This window comes from Lacerta agilis, chromosome 10, assembly GCF_009819535.1.
Source record: "Lacerta agilis isolate rLacAgi1 chromosome 10, rLacAgi1.pri, whole genome shotgun sequence".
Lineage (NCBI taxonomy): Eukaryota > Metazoa > Chordata > Lepidosauria > Squamata > Lacertidae > Lacerta > Lacerta agilis.
This window is the reverse complement of record NC_046321.1, coordinates 42,933,416-42,948,916: the sequence shown is the minus strand read 5'-3', so window position 1 is coordinate 42,948,916 and position 15,501 is coordinate 42,933,416. Positions and strand designations below refer to the sequence as shown.

Here is a 15,501-nt window from a genome sequence, read left to right as displayed (position 1 = left end):
CACTTCTCCCCCCCTGTATTTCCTCAATTCATTTCGGAGGGTGGGTGAAACCCCAGAACAACACATGTGGGGAGGAGAAGGACGATTGTTCCATCTGGAAGGCAGAAATGCTTGAAGAATTATCTTATTAGCACTATGTTGATTTTATCCTAAGCTAGGCAAAGTTAACAAGGTACGTACCAGGGCAAAAATATTGATTAAACCACCCTAGAAAAAACATACTAGTCATAGTTTTGGCTTTACTGGGATTTCATTGTCTATTGTATGCCACACCAAACATGCATTCATGTCATTCTCCCAGGATCCCTCTAACGCGATTTGAATCTATCAGAGGAAAACTCCGCAAAAGAGGAGAGCTGCATAAGTTTCTCGAAGCCCGCCAACCTGACATTTTTGTTCAGAGGTACCCGCACTGTCTCCCTTCAGATATTAATTTGTCACAGGGACTTGCAACAGAAAGGCTCTATGACTACATGAATGTGAGTATGTCATTGCATAATAATGGGATGGAAGCTCATCGGACAGATGTTGCTCATTGACTGATTGATTTGAAGACCGATAACCTGCTCTTTCATGAAATGACAAGGCTCCTTCATAAAACAACAAGGCAGATTGCAACATATAAAATAGTCTATAAATGTCTATTTAAAAAGTAACTAAAAATGTCAGCAAGCATCCATTGCTCAAAGTATATGTCCATCTGTCCCTTAGTAAAATTGCTACACTTGGCACCTATTAAGCCAATATTTATAGAGCTGTTAGTAGCCCAGACCATACCAGAAGCATTATTGTTGTATTGCAAAGTAAACCTAAATTAGATCGCAAATTTAAACCATCTGTTCACTCCCAGGACAAAGTAGGAATTAAAGCACATGCCTCAAATAAGCAACAATTGACTTTTTTTTACATTTTCTGAAAATATAATAGAGGTTCCATATGTAAATTCCTAATTCTAGGAAACATTTATTCCTCATAAACTGCAAAGAGAAGGAAGGTTGGTTTTACAATTTAACATGCCATTGGCAATGGTGGTGCCATCCAGATGTTGCTAGACTACTACTTCCATCATCCCTGACTGTTGACCACACTGCCTGGGGCTGGTGGGAGCTGTATTCCTACGAAATCTGGGGTGCACCATGTTGACTCCTTCTGTGCTAGCCATTTGAGCAGAATAGCTATCAGGCTTCTTGTCTAAGGATTTGTGAGTGGTTATTGGTTTAATTCTGATCCTGTTTGCTTGAGAGGTGGCTGGACTTAGAGCAGGTCCTTCAAAAAGGACTGTGAGAGAAAAGGAGGAGAAAGGGATCATGAGGTAAATCCACTTGATGAGAGTAGTGGTAAAAGCAACTCTTTCCTCAAACTGCTGTAGAAAAGGAACACAAGATGGAAAACAGTTTCCTTTAACAGTTTCCTTGTGAGGCCACAAATGTTTTTGTTTTGTTTTAGCTACTGTATGTTTTGAGGTAGCCGTCAACAAAGGCACTGCCTTGAGCCAAAGACTGGGGGGCCAGCAGTGCCGTGGTGTGGTGCATGTGTGACATGCCAGTGAATTTTGCAACGTGTGTTGTGTGTGCATCGTCGGGAGAAGGCTTTGCCCAACACCACAGCTGCTCCTCTCTCACACTCACGAGGAGGCTGCCTTTGATGCTGTGCCACATTCGGCTTGGCGGCTTGGCCTCCTCCACCCCCTCAATATTGGGGGCGCTGAGGCCCCTGCTAAGAAATATTGAGGGCGCTGATGACACCTCCACCCCTTAGAGTTGGCACACCTGGCCGTGAAGGTCTGTTAAAGCAAAAATAACCAGGAGTCTCGTGGCCCCACTATTATATATGTATGCATATGTGTGTGTATGTATGTATGTATGTATGTATGTATGTATGTATGTAATATTGTTAATTGTAAATAGCAATAGAGGGACTTGCTCCCTTGCACTTGTTGACCAATGTTGCTTCAAATTTGTAAACGAGGGCTGGGGAACCTGTGACCCTTCAAACATTTCAGAAATAAAAAGGTAAAGAACCCCTGGACGTTTAAGTCCAGTCAAAGGCGACAATGGGGTTGCAGTGCTCATCTTACTTTCAGGCCGAGGGAGCTGGCGTTCATCCACGGACACCTTTCTGGGTCATGCGGCCAGCATGACTAAACCACTTCTGGTGCAGCAGAAACCAGAGTGCATGGAAACGCCGTTTACCTTCCTGCCACACCTGTACTTATTTATCTACTTGCACTGGTATGCTTTCGAACTGCTAGGTTGGCAGAAGCTGGGACAGAGCAACGGGAGCTCACCCCATTACGGGGATTCAAACCACTGACCTTCTGATCGGCAAGCCCAAAAGGCTCAGTGGTTTAGACCACAGCCCCACCCACTTCAGACATTCCTGGACTATAGATCCCATCACCCCTGCCCATTGGCTGTGCTGGCTGGGGCTGATGGAAATTTGAACTCAACCATGTCTAGGGCGCCACAGGTTCCTACTGTAAACAAGGCTCTTGGTTTGCTCAGGAAAGAGTGAAATTGCTCCAGAACAGAACCATGGTAGCTTCTCCTATTTTGTTCTTTAAAATTTGTCGGGTCAAACAAAAATGCAAAATATGCATTTCCAATTAAAGCAATGAAAATATAAATTGACAGTTAAAGCCTGTTCTCGGAATACAAGATCACGTCACCTTCTGCAGCAGATGCCAGGAATGGGTTGTTTTTTTAAAATAAAATAAAATAAATAAATACTAAAAATAGAACGTGAGACGCGGCTGTGCTGCTCGCCAGGGGATGATATGGAAGTGGAAGGCTGATAAGCTTGTGGAGTTCATTGGTGGGCTGATCCTGTCTTGGCATCCAGGATTCTTTGCCTGGTTTCTAAATTTACTTGGATATTTAAGAAAGCGTAATAAACCCACAAAGCCAAGCTTAATCAGGCTTGTTAAGAATTTCTGGATAAAACATTCCCTCCCCCAATTTGAACAACACTCCATGCAGGGTATGGCTCAGAGTTCTGTGCAGTAAGTCATTTTGAAATATAGCTGTGCCTTTAAGTGCAGGGTTTTGTTTTTAAAAGCAAAATTGTCATGGTGGGTTTGCTAATACAAACAGGAATCCTAGCAGTTCTCCAATTTGCATAGAGAGAGGAAAAAGCTCCCATTGCTGGTGTGGGGATTGGGACCACATCAGGAAAACAAGATTAAAGCCCTCTGCCACCACACTAAAATCCCAGTCCAGAATGGGACAGTGTGCTGACAATTCCTATAAAAGACAAACACCACATTGGCAGGTATGTGACTAATGTAACTCGTGTACTTCCTCCCCACAGAGGTGTGCCCACAGAGGTGAATGCTGAAGACATACCTCTTCACCTTGGCTTTTTGGGTGTATACTTTTCAGACCCACCTCTATTTTCAGTGTTTAGGCTTGGAGGGTCGTTACCTCTGCTCCTAAAATGGAACTACCTACCCAACGTTGTGTTCACCTGCTGGGCACCACCACCCACCTGAATCCCCCCCCCCAACTTTGTCTGTCGGGTGACTGAATATTGGACTGATGGGTTGTTTTTCCCCTAGGCCCAGTATTATGGAGAGGTGAGTGTTGGCACTCCACCTCAGCGATTCACCGTGGTGTTTGACACCGGCTCCAGCGATTTTTGGGTCCCATCCGCTCGTTGCTACAGCAAAGCTTGCAGTAAGAAATATTTTGACATTTAACGGGTTTAAAGCAGCAGCAATCTCAAACATATTCCACCTTGTGTACCACATAATTCTCCAGACCCAAACTAAAATAATTTAAGGTTTGTTTCCGCCCCACCCCCACCCCCCAAAAGATGGGCGGGTACAAATAATATATATAGAGAGAAATAATGGATTGGAGACAGGGAAAGGGAGATTTTAGATGGCTGGTTGGGATGGAGGTAGCGCAGAATTTTAGTCAGGGAGGGCCATAAAAAGGTATGCAGGGCATTGATGTAATCCATTTCCGTCTTTTCTACCCCTCTGTGAGTTCCTCAGCTTTCACCAGACATTGCCCACTATTAAGGAAAATTCCGGGTTGAGAGACTACTCAACAGCACAACAGCACAGTCCCCCACGGGTCCATGCGGTCAGTAAAAGAAGGAAATCCCAACCAAGCAATTTGGAGCAAAACAGCAGTCAGTAGACTTAGATCCTTTATTGTTGCGCAACAGGTTCAACAACAGCGAGTGAACCCAGAGCATGGGGCAACATTAACTTTCCCACCATATCCCAGAATACAGTTCGCACAGCATCATCAATACATCATTGCTACATCACTAACATGTCATAAAAGGGGAGGGTTACACAAGATTAGCATAGACAGACTGATATATCAGGGCAACAGTCAAGTATAAGATTAGCAAAGGCAAACATGTCTTAAGTACCCAACAGAACTTCCTTTGCATGTCTGGAGCCTGAGGCAAGTCTGGTGATGAGATCTGGCTTCCCTTGGAGAACAATGAGCCCAGCAATTATCACCTCTGGGCATTTCTTGGGGTAGGAGGTGTGTACACATGTCTTCAAGCTTGGGGAGGTGGCAGGGGAAAGAGTTCTTTTTCCAAGGGCAAAATGGCGTTGGAATGGAGGAACTTGGCAAATTTTATATGATTCATAAAGCTAGGCATCTTCCCTGAGCTGTCAGGTCAAAAGGATACATTCAGGCATAATATCTGTAACATTTAACAACTTTAAATATATGCCTCCCCCCCCCTGTAATTTCCGTAACATCACACAATGCCAGTAGAAGGAACAGCCAAATTCAGCATCTGAGTGATTTCTTGCAGGCATGGAGATTCCAATGCATGCAAAGAGCGTCTTCTGTGTTGGCTTCCCCATTTGCTTTAGTCACAATGGAAAGGATGCTTGCCTGAATCTTCCCCACTTATCAGAGTGAAAGCGAAGCCCACAGGTGTATTCACCTATTGCAACTCATAGGACTCCGGGCCCAGGATGCACGTTTCACATTTCCCTGACATAGAAGATCCATACAGAAAATGCAGCGCTTTGCTTTTAATTAATGCAATGCTTTGCTTTTATTATTTAAACAAAATTAGGCCTAAACTTGGGGGGTGAAATCATGTTTATTGCTGAGGTTACTAATTGCCTTTGTTTTTACAGGCATGCATAAAAAATTTGAGTCGTTTATGTCACACTCCTATGCGCAAGTAGGGCAGCCGTTTTATTTACAATATGGGACTGGGAGTTTGATCGGCATCACTGCCAAAGACACCGTACAGGTGAGAGAAGCTCTTACTAGGGTTGCCTTCGAGCGTTCTGTATTTCGTTGGGTTCTTGGCAGTACACGTGAGGGCATGGATAATTTGGGACATGTCTTTTATAACAATTCAGCTGATGTTCAAAATGCATTGTTAAGGGAATTCAGTCCGTGTTTTATGTGTTCCAGTTCACCAAAGTCTCTTTGAAGATAAGGGAACACAAATTCACACAACTATCTTATAAATTTACTTTATATGCAGATGATATAGCCCTAATACTATCATTCTTTCTAATCTTTGCCAGAACTGGAGAAAGTTATTGGCATATATGGTTCAATATCAGGTTGTGTGATAAGCTTTTTCCATCAGAGGCGGGGAAACTTAGGCCCAAACTATAGAATTTTGTGACATAAACCAAACCTGAAAAGGTTCAAGAAGGAAATTGATTTGAACTGAATAACCTGAACTATGATGTGGTTACATGTTTTTCATATTGTTTCCCTTTGGCAAATAAATGAACCAGTTCAGCAACATTTCCATTGAGGCTCAAGACTTTGGAGAGTCTGTCTATGAGCCTGACCTGACCTTTACCTTTGCACACTTTGATGGGGTGCTGGGCTTGGGATATCCATCGTTGTCCGTGCTGCATGGACTTCCAGTATTCGACAATATGCTGAGGCAACAATTGATAGAGGAACCTGTATTTTCCTTCATCTTGAACAGGTCAGTGTTTGAGAGTGAAAAGATGGGATGACACAAACCAGCCTTTCCACAGAATGGTTTCTGGGGAAATATTCACATTGTTGTTGTTGTTGTTGTTGTTGTTGGCACCCATCTGTCTTGAGAGACAATAGAGTGTGCCTTCTGGGGTAAATCAAACCACTGTGACAGCAACACCGAAGTAACTTCCCTGGGGCATAAGCCTGGGCTTTGTGTATGAGAGCCCTGGGCTGCCCAGACAAGACCACCATCCCTCTGGCTTCGCTGATGTGGTCCAAAGTGAAGCAGAGCAACACGCTTGGCACCAGCTTGGCTGCAGGAGTTGCCAGAAAGAGGAGCACAAGGTGCCATCCAATCATCTTAGGGACTTCACTCCAGATTTGTGGAGGGTTTACTCAGTGTTTTTTTTCTAAAAGAAATGTTTAGGGGTACTCTCATTTTGACTCAAGAAAACCACCATTTTATAGTTCAAATTGGGAAATGGACAGAAGTACAAAGATTCACAAAATGTTTAGGGGTATGCATACCCCTGCATGCCCCCAGAAAAAAAACACTGAGTGTAATTTTTATTTCTCTCTCTCTCTCTCTCTCTCTCTCTCTCTCTCTCTCTCTCTCTCTATATATATATATATATATATATATATATATATATATATATATATATTCTGGTACAGTACTATATGTTTTCCACACAATTCATCAGGAGTGGAATCTGGTTCACAATTTTTATCTACTTGCATGATTTCAGTGAGCTGAGAAAAGCAGGGACAGCCAAAAGTTTTAGGGGGCCCTCAGACAAGATGCCAATTATCCAGCAAGGAGGCCTACTTATAGTGTAATCATAATCATCAAAATTATGAACATTAATTTATTAATCACCTTCTACACCATCGTCTCAAGCCAATGGACAATTAAAAAAAATCCAAAAACAGTTAAAAACACAAAGAACAGCTGATACATTTAAAACAAAACTGAAACAATGCAAAATAGACACTCATGACAAAGGTCTATTTATCCAGCTGGGAAAGCCTGTTGGAACAAAAATGTCTCCAATTGTTTCTAGAAAGTGCAGATAGTGGGCACTTATCATATCTCAGCAGGAATGCTATTCTGCAGAACCAGGGAAAACACACTGAAATTCCTGCTGGGAGTTGCTGCAGAGCTGGCTTCTGAGATCTTTGGAGCTTGCAGGAGAAACTTTCCTGCAGACCACAGAAATCTTCTGGATATGTAAGGGATAAGGCTATCCCTCACGTAACCTGGTTCTGTATATGTTGGTACCAAAACCTTGAATCTGGCCTGGTAGCAGATTTCTGTTTCATCTTTTTTGTTAGAAAATGGACATATTCATATTTGAGCTTTTAAAGAACTCCAATCAGGGCTGTAATTTCTAATGAACTATTGTTGTTGTTGTTGTTGTTGTTTCAATTTATACACCGACCTATACCCAGAGGTCTCAGGGCAGTTCACAAACAAAACTACAACATATAAAATCAAACCAAAAACAATAACCCAGTTAAAAAAACACAACCCCAACAAGCCACATTCTAAAAGGGTGTTGGATGTCAATAAGATCAACCAAAGCCAATCTTTAAAAAAGAAATTATGATATATGAGGCTTCTTGTTGTTTCTGTTGATGTCATTTAACTCCATTTGAGTTGCTTTTCAGATTTGGACTTGATGGTTTTGAAGTGTTAAATACTGTTTTTGTATTCTGGCTATTCTCTCATCATGGTTTGACTAAGGCTGCATACATACTATCCATTTAAACCATGACTTTCCCCAGAGAATCATGGGAACGACAGGTTACCCCTCATAGAGCTACAATTTTCACCACCCTTATCAAACTCCTGTTCCCAGGCTTATTTGAGGAAAGTCATGTGCTTTAAATATGCTTTGAATGTATGGTATGTTAGCAGCCTAGGACATTTGCAGCTTCCAAGACAAACAGAAATATTTGAGAAGGCTGAACTGTTTACACCCTCATTCAACTTCATGTCAAACCACAACTGTGTTTACGCTTGCCTATCCAATAATTGTTTTTCTTTTTTTCTTTTAGAGGAGGCAACACTGAGAATGGGGGTGAGTTGATATTTGGAGGCATTGACCATTCTCTCTACAAAGGGTCCATTCACTGGGTTCCAGTCACCGAGCAAAAGTATTGGAAAATTCATATGGACAAGTAAGTTTGAAAAATAAATGAATCAGAAACCTTTGGAGTGGGAATGTAGAAAGGAAAGCATCTCTGGATCAAATAACACAAAAGAGCGAGGTACAGGGGTGTGTGTGTGTTGTATTTGGACCAAAACCCTTGTAGAATGTGATTTATGGAGCAAAAAAATGTGCAGACTCCATTCTAAGCAATTGCTTTGGGAGAAAAGCGCTTGCTCTCACCTTTCAGTGTTTTTAACCAATGAGCCAACTCACAGCTTTGATTGTTGGGTACTAGAGAAATAGTAGAGTCATGCATGTCCTAGAGAGGACCTTTAAAACGAACCACGAAGTTCCTTCTCCAGACAATGGCTGGCAGGAATTCAACAGGTTAAGCCTTGGCTATTATGGAAATACAATTATGGCGGAAAGTTCACCTGAGGACACTATGCCTGTTGGGCAAACTTATTACTTGTGTGTGGCTCCTGATTATTTTTGTGGGGGTTTCCTCCACCCGCTTGCAAAACAGTTTGAATACAAATACATTTTATTGCTAATTTTATGCTAATATTGTGCCAGTCTTTGCAGGGTGTGGGGATGACCCAAATCACAAGCCATATTGTTGTGCCTTCGGCACATATTAAGTTGTATATTATTGCTATTGTACGTTTATTGATGCAGCTCCACCTACTGGCCAGAAAGAATGTTGCAACGGATGGCAGTTGCTGGCAGTTGCTGACAGAGGTGTATGAGGGGAGGGAGGTTCCATTTGGTGAGAGAGCCTGAGGGATTTCTGTTACATGTTTTCCACCGATGGTATCACATCATTGTTTTACCCGATCTTTGTCATTTAAATAAAGTTAGATTTATGAAACAGTCTCTTTTATAAAGGACAGAGGGGTTTACCTGCCTGTCAAGCTACATGTGTCACCAGACAGTGTAGTGAGGACAGAACACACATACCAGGCCCAGAAAATCTCTTTAGAGCTCCTGGCTGGTGGTATTTGGAGCCCAGCAAAATCTGGACGCCACAGTTCCCCCAGCACTCTTTTAAGATATTCAAAATTAGAACTACCGGTACTTGAATAATATAGAGGCAAATTTTAATATCTTTCAGAGGATAATTTTGCTGAAATTATCTTAAAAGGTTATGTTTTAACTGATTGCTGACGTTTGCTTGCTTTCCTCATCTCTATATGCCCCACATGCTTGCAACCTGATTCAATCAAGAGTATTCATCATGTTTGTTCTTTTCTCCCCATAAAAATACAGCGTGAAAATCCAGGGACAGATAGCAGCATGCAAAGATGGCTGTGCAGCCATTGTGGACTCTGGTACATCTCTCATTACTGGCCCACCCTCACAAATAATACGGCTGCAACAAAAAATCGGAGCCCACCCAGCACCGCATGGCGAGGTAAACAGAATGTTTGGGGCAGCAGAGCCCCAAAGAAAATCCAGAGCTGTTGATATGATGGTGGTCCAGGACATATTGTTCTGAGTTGTGAGAAAAAAAGAATCAAAAGGTCAAAATAAGGGGCAAGTTTTGGGCAAAGCTAGAAATATATTTGGCTGAAATTTGAGAGAAATAGGAAGTTACGTTTGTCTACTCTCATGTTATTGGCAAAAGCAACAAAGATTCTTGTGGCACCTTGTCTCATCCACACCATACATTCAAAGCAGTCTTCTACCACTTTAAGAGTTGTGGCTTCCCCCAAAGAATTCTGAGAACTGTAGTTTGTCAAAGGTTTCCTAGCTGCCAGCTCTTCCCACATACCAACACCAATAGGTCACTTTCACTGTTTATGTGAAAGACAATAAGAACCTCAGTTCAAGTGGAGGAATTAATTTCTGTTACAGTTTATAGTAGACTGCAGAAGAGTCTCCAGCCTGCCCCCGATAACCTTTACCATCGGGCAGAGAGAATACACAATAACTTCAAAGCAGTATATAATCAAGGTATGTATCTGAATTCTCACCATTGCTGTCGTCTGATGCAAGAGCTGTGTTGAGTGTTTGTGTGGCTGAATGTTGATATGGAATGTGGATTTTTAGCTGATGGGCGTAAGAAGTCTCTCAAGAGCCTCCCTAGCAGCTGGCATTCAGAGGAGCACTGCTTTTAACAGTGGGTGCCCACTGCCTTCTCACCACTTCCCCCTGTACAAACACCCCTGTACCCTTTGGCCAAAGGGTGTGAAAGATTGTCAAAGGGAGGGCATGTGTTTTGCAGAGGCCAAAAGGCTCATGAAACGAAAGCCTGTCGGTTTTGGTTCAATCCAGGGATGGCATGGCTCATTTCACCACTTAAGGTGAAATGGGAAATGCCAGTTCTACCCTGCTGCTGCTGCTCCCATGGCCACATGTCCTGCTGCATCTGCAGCTGGTGGAGAAGTGGCACCCCCCCCAGCATTGATTTTGGGCAAGATTGCACTGATTTTGGGTGACATCTCACCTAAAATCATGTGAGATCTTGCGCTCTCTGTGTGGGTGGCTTCTGCCAGCTCTGGTTCAAACGCCAGTGGGAAAGCATCACCTAAACAGAAGTGTTTGTTTTTCTGTGACAGCAAACCAGTGGAGGAGAAGCTTTTTGCCTCAGTGGCTTTCAGGCTCTGGATCTTGGCCCCCGCAGCAAACCGATGTGGATTCTGGGAGACGTATTTATGTCAGCTTTCTATTGCGTCTTTGATCGCGGGACTAATAGAGTTGGATTTGCTCACAAAGCAAAATAGCACGAGTAATGGGAAATGCTCTGACAGCGGTTTGCATCCCGCCAGTAAACCTGCCCTAGGTGCAATGAGTCCAACTGATTTGGATGAGGGTGGGTGGGGGAAGAGGCAGTGTTAAAGAAGACTTGAAAATTCTTGGATTAACTTGGAAGTGAACCAGTGTTTATCTCTATGTGGGCATTGGAAAGCAGTCGTAGGCTGCAACCCTATAGCTACTTACAGTGGTATCTTGGTTCTCGAACGGCTTAGTTGTCGAACAAATCGGCTCCCGAACGCTGAAAACCCAGAAGTAAGTGTTCCAGTTTTTGAATGTTTTTCAGAAGCTGAATGTCTGACGCGGCTTCTGTCTGAGTGCAGGAAGCTCCTGCAGCCAATCGGAAGGCGTGCCTTGGTTTTCAAACTGTTTCAGGAGTCAAACGGACTTCCCGTTTGAGAACCAAGGTACCACTGTACTTGCGAATAAACCCCATTAAACTCGGGGCTAAAAATGCATGGAATTGTATTTTAAATCTCTGGACTAGAATTTTTCTCAAGGAGTTGAAGGTAAAGCAGGAGGTGAAGCCGTCTCAGGGATGGTGGCCCTCCCAGAGCAGCCCTGCTCTTCTAAGAATGGTATGTGCACCATTGTTCTCACCTTCTGTGCTCTTCCAATGGCACATTTCTTAGTGGAGGGAATAGGATACCAGACTAATATGAAAGGGAAGAACCCAAATTATTCACTGCAAACTGGATTTCCCCTTCTTCTGAGCAGTAGTTATGGAAAGAGGAGTCCTCGTTTCTTGGAGTTTGTGTTGCAATATAGGTAGGCAGTGCCACATGTGGCTTCAGTTAATCTAAACAGGGATGATTTTACCAGTGATTATGATAATGATAATTCTATTCCTTTTACTGTGCAATCCTATGCACGGTTTACTCAGAAATAAGGATGGAAGGATCTGTCCTTTTCAGTTCTCCCAGTTTCTCAGTTTTCCAACCTTAAATTAGTTCTTCCCATTTCTGCGGCAATTTCTGAATCTTTTCTAAAAATCCTCATGAAAACTCATCTGCATTTTTAGTGCAGGTTTCTCCAAATAAACATATTTTTGTATGTTCTAGCTAATGTACACATTTTTGCAAGCGTTTCCCCTAAATATAGGTATTTTCATATGTTATTTTCACTTTTCCATAATACTTCATTTTTGTGTAAACATTATTTGGTTGGAGAACTGCACCCCAAAGTTTGGCTGAGTCTGAATTTTGTAGGATATCTGTGTTTTGATTCTCGTATTGCTTTGGCAAGTGCAAATTTAATAGATAAGGCTTTAAATGTGTACTGAATCAAAGTTCTCCTCCATCCCTACTCAGAAGTCAACCAATTCCCCTGGGGCTTATTGCCATGTAAGTGTGCATGGTCCAATGAATGGGATTTACAGGTTAAACCTATGCAGAGCTGCGCTGTAAGTCTGGAATTTGTCACTTGCACAGTGGAAAGGAGAGAACTCCAGGCAATTTGGTTTTTAAATCTCAACTACAGATGCTGAAATTGCTTAAAGCAATTTAAACTTTGCTTCTGGCAACTGTGTCAACATGTCACGTTTTAGGTCCTGCTTTTGCCATCTCTCCTACACAAAAATATTTTACAAAGGCTGAATACTAATCAAATGGTGTTTAAACAGATACTTTAAAAGGATGCATTTTTCATTAATGCCCACAGGGCTAGATTTGTTAAATCTGGTTTTAGAATCAGATGTATGGATTAATTAAAGTTGATCAAGAAAATGCCCTTTGGGGTTGTCCTGTTTTCACTTTATTTGACCAGTTTGTTTTCATTTGCAAATGACTTCACTCTGTTTGTGTCCTCTTGTGGATTTATGCTGTGGGAAAAGGGAATGGAGGACATTAACTCTGTCATACAAAGAAATGTCTCTATTGTTGTGAGGCATAAAAGGGGGAAAATCCAAATATAATGGAATGGAAATCTCCAAAGGGTTTGCTGCTGACTTTGATTTACACCTCTTCCTTTCATTGCATTCTTGTAATTTGACTGGAGATATTTGTTGGAGACAAACAGCATATTTAAATTTGAAGGGATCCTTTTATTACCAACAGGACAGTTCTTACTTCAGCCAGAAGGATAACCACCCTTTTAGTTGATATTCCCGTGCGCAGATTCAAACATCATTGTTTCATCTGCCCCATTGTTTCAATCCTGTTTGCATTCAGATACAGACGCAGGTGGCGCAGTGGGCTCTTGGGCTTACCAATTGGAAGGTCGGCGGTTCAAATACCTGTGACAGGGTGAGCTTCTGTTGCTCTGCCCAGCTCCTGCCAACCTAACAGTTCGAAAGCACGCCAGTGCAAGTAGATAAATAGGTACCGCTGCAGCGGGAAGGTAGATGGCGTTTCTGTGTGCTCTGGTTTCCATCACGGTGTCCCATGGCTCCAGAAGCGGTTTAGTCATGTTGGCCACATGACCTGGAAAGCTAGCTGTGGACAAAAGCCAGCTCCCTCAGCCTGAAAGCGAGATGAGTGCCACAACCCCATAGTCACTTTTTACTGGACTTAACCGTCCAGAAGTCCTTTAGCTTTACTTATCTTACAGACAGTGGGAGAAGGACAAAGGAGATTTTAATAGCCCAACTCTCTTTGGGACAGTCTCTTCCACCTCTGTGCCTCCCTGCAGCTTTTTCTCCTGTCTCTGACTGCCCAGCCTCTTCCTCTTTCCCCCTGCCTCATGGATGGCACAGAACCCCACAAATCACCGGTCCTTTCTCCTGGACCATCCTCCTGCCCCCCTGCCTCCTTTGCCCGCACTTTGGACTCCCTAGCCTGTTCATGACACCAGGCCTTTCCCAATGTTTCATTCCTGTCAGTTTGTTAATTTGTACCCTGTTGGTTTATGATCTACACTACAGTAGTTATTTTCACTACAATTTTATTGTTTGTTTATTTTTTATTTTTTTTTTAAAAACCATCATTTCATTGAGCAGTCTGTGGCTCCACCCACTACTGGCACTCAGCCCCTGGAATAGTCACTACAAGGGGATGCAGGCATTGGGCTGGATTCTGCCTCGGGTATCAAAATGTCTTCCCTGGTACCAGTGCAGATAAAGGCTGCTGAACCGCACCCACCATTGTGAGGTCTTGCTGAGGTCACGATGATGCCTCCACAGCTGCTGCCATTGGCTGTGGACTGCCTGTGATGTCACAAAAGCAATAATGCTGCTGGGTGGATATAAAGGAGGTCCATTCCCTTCTTCCCAGCAGAACGCAGTTGGCAACTGCTGTGATGTTCAACTCTTAGGTGGTCACATGGCAGATGGAAGGAGGTAATCACCCAGCCATGGGATGCTGTGGAGCAGCAAGAAGGCAAGTTCATATGCTGAGTGGGATTGAGGCTTGAAGGGACGTGATATCCATGCTTGGTTTCAATAATAATAATAATATTTCTTATACCCCACCCATCTGGCTGGGTTGCCACAGCCACTCTGGGCGACTTCTAACAAAAATACAGAGGGAAAGAAAAGGGTTGGTGGTAGGGAGAAACACCAGACCTTAAAAGCTTCCCTGTGTCTCTCAACGGCCCCAGCCATATTAAGAGTGTTCAGGCTTTTGAGGGGGAAATTTGACTTCTGCTTCAAAGAGTGAGGCGCGGGAGGGGCATCAAAATGGGGAAGGACACCTGATGGGCATAAGAGGGGAAGGACAATAGCTGTGACACAGTAGGAAATGAAAAGCACTATATTTGTCAAGCCCTAATTTCTCAGACTGACTATGTGCCTGAAGTCGCTTGATGCACACGCACATACAGAGACAGAGAGTGGAAGTGGCCACAGAAGCCATATTCACTTCATACATACAGTTCCCTGTCATGAGAGATTTTATCGTTAACCCATTCTGGGGAATGTAGCTATCTGAGGGGAATAGGGAGAGTCTTCTAGCAACTCCCAGCACCCAGAACAAACTACAGCTCCCAGAATTATTTGTGGGAAGCATTTAAAGTGGTATCAGAGGGCTTTAAACATATAATGTGGTCTAGAACTGGCGTACATCCTGAGGAGAATGCCACGTACCTGTTTTCCATAGCCACTGCAGCTAGAGCTGGGAAAATGAGATAAGGGGAATGCTGACTGCTTTGCTATCCACGGGGCGTGGGGGTGGGCAAACTACACCGCAAAGCTCAGGCTTAGATTATGATGGAGCAGCTGCTGTTTCCACTGTTCTTCACACTGTGGACCACCAGCATGGAGCTCTCAGGCCACTGGTGATCCATGGACCAGTTTGGGAACCTCTTGATATATGCAACTGTGTTGATAGGCAACTTTCTATATTTGCTCAAAGGTAAGATCATGTAACTGTCGTAGTGCTAATCGTTAGGACTATTTTTGGCTCCTAAATTTTCTTTAAAAAAAAAAAATTCTTATTTGATTTTACAAGTATAGAACTATAACAATACAAATGACATATCCATATTTAGAGGTATTTCCCAAATCTCTAGACTTTCCACCTTCCCCTCCATGGGTCTTATTGTCCACCTTCTCAACTGCATATTATTTCATAATCCATATTTTATATATTTCTATATTAACCTTAGTATTTGCTACATACAGGTGTTATTAGAATCCTGCTAATGTTTTCATCTGCTTACAGTGGTCTCCTAGATAATTTTTTCCCATTCTTTATTGAAGTTTTGGTCTTCTTGGTTCC

The 15,501-nt window shown here is 42.9% G+C and overlaps 1 protein-coding gene across 1 annotated transcript; it reads left to right on the top strand.

Annotated features, from left to right (window-relative positions):
* The first annotated feature begins 257 nt into the window (after nucleotides 1-257).
* Nucleotides 258-10,976, top strand: LOC117054344 (cathepsin D-like). The gene is made up of 8 exons (XM_033163073.1): nucleotides 258-479; nucleotides 3,557-3,674; nucleotides 5,120-5,238; nucleotides 5,741-5,940; nucleotides 7,998-8,120; nucleotides 9,362-9,506; nucleotides 9,950-10,048; nucleotides 10,654-10,976. The coding sequence occupies exons 1-8, from the start codon at nucleotides 279-281 to the stop codon at nucleotides 10,816-10,818; spliced, it is 1,170 nt and encodes a 389-aa protein (XP_033018964.1). The 5' UTR covers nucleotides 258-278; the 3' UTR covers nucleotides 10,819-10,976.
* Nucleotides 10,977-15,501: the final 4,525 nt, after the last annotated feature.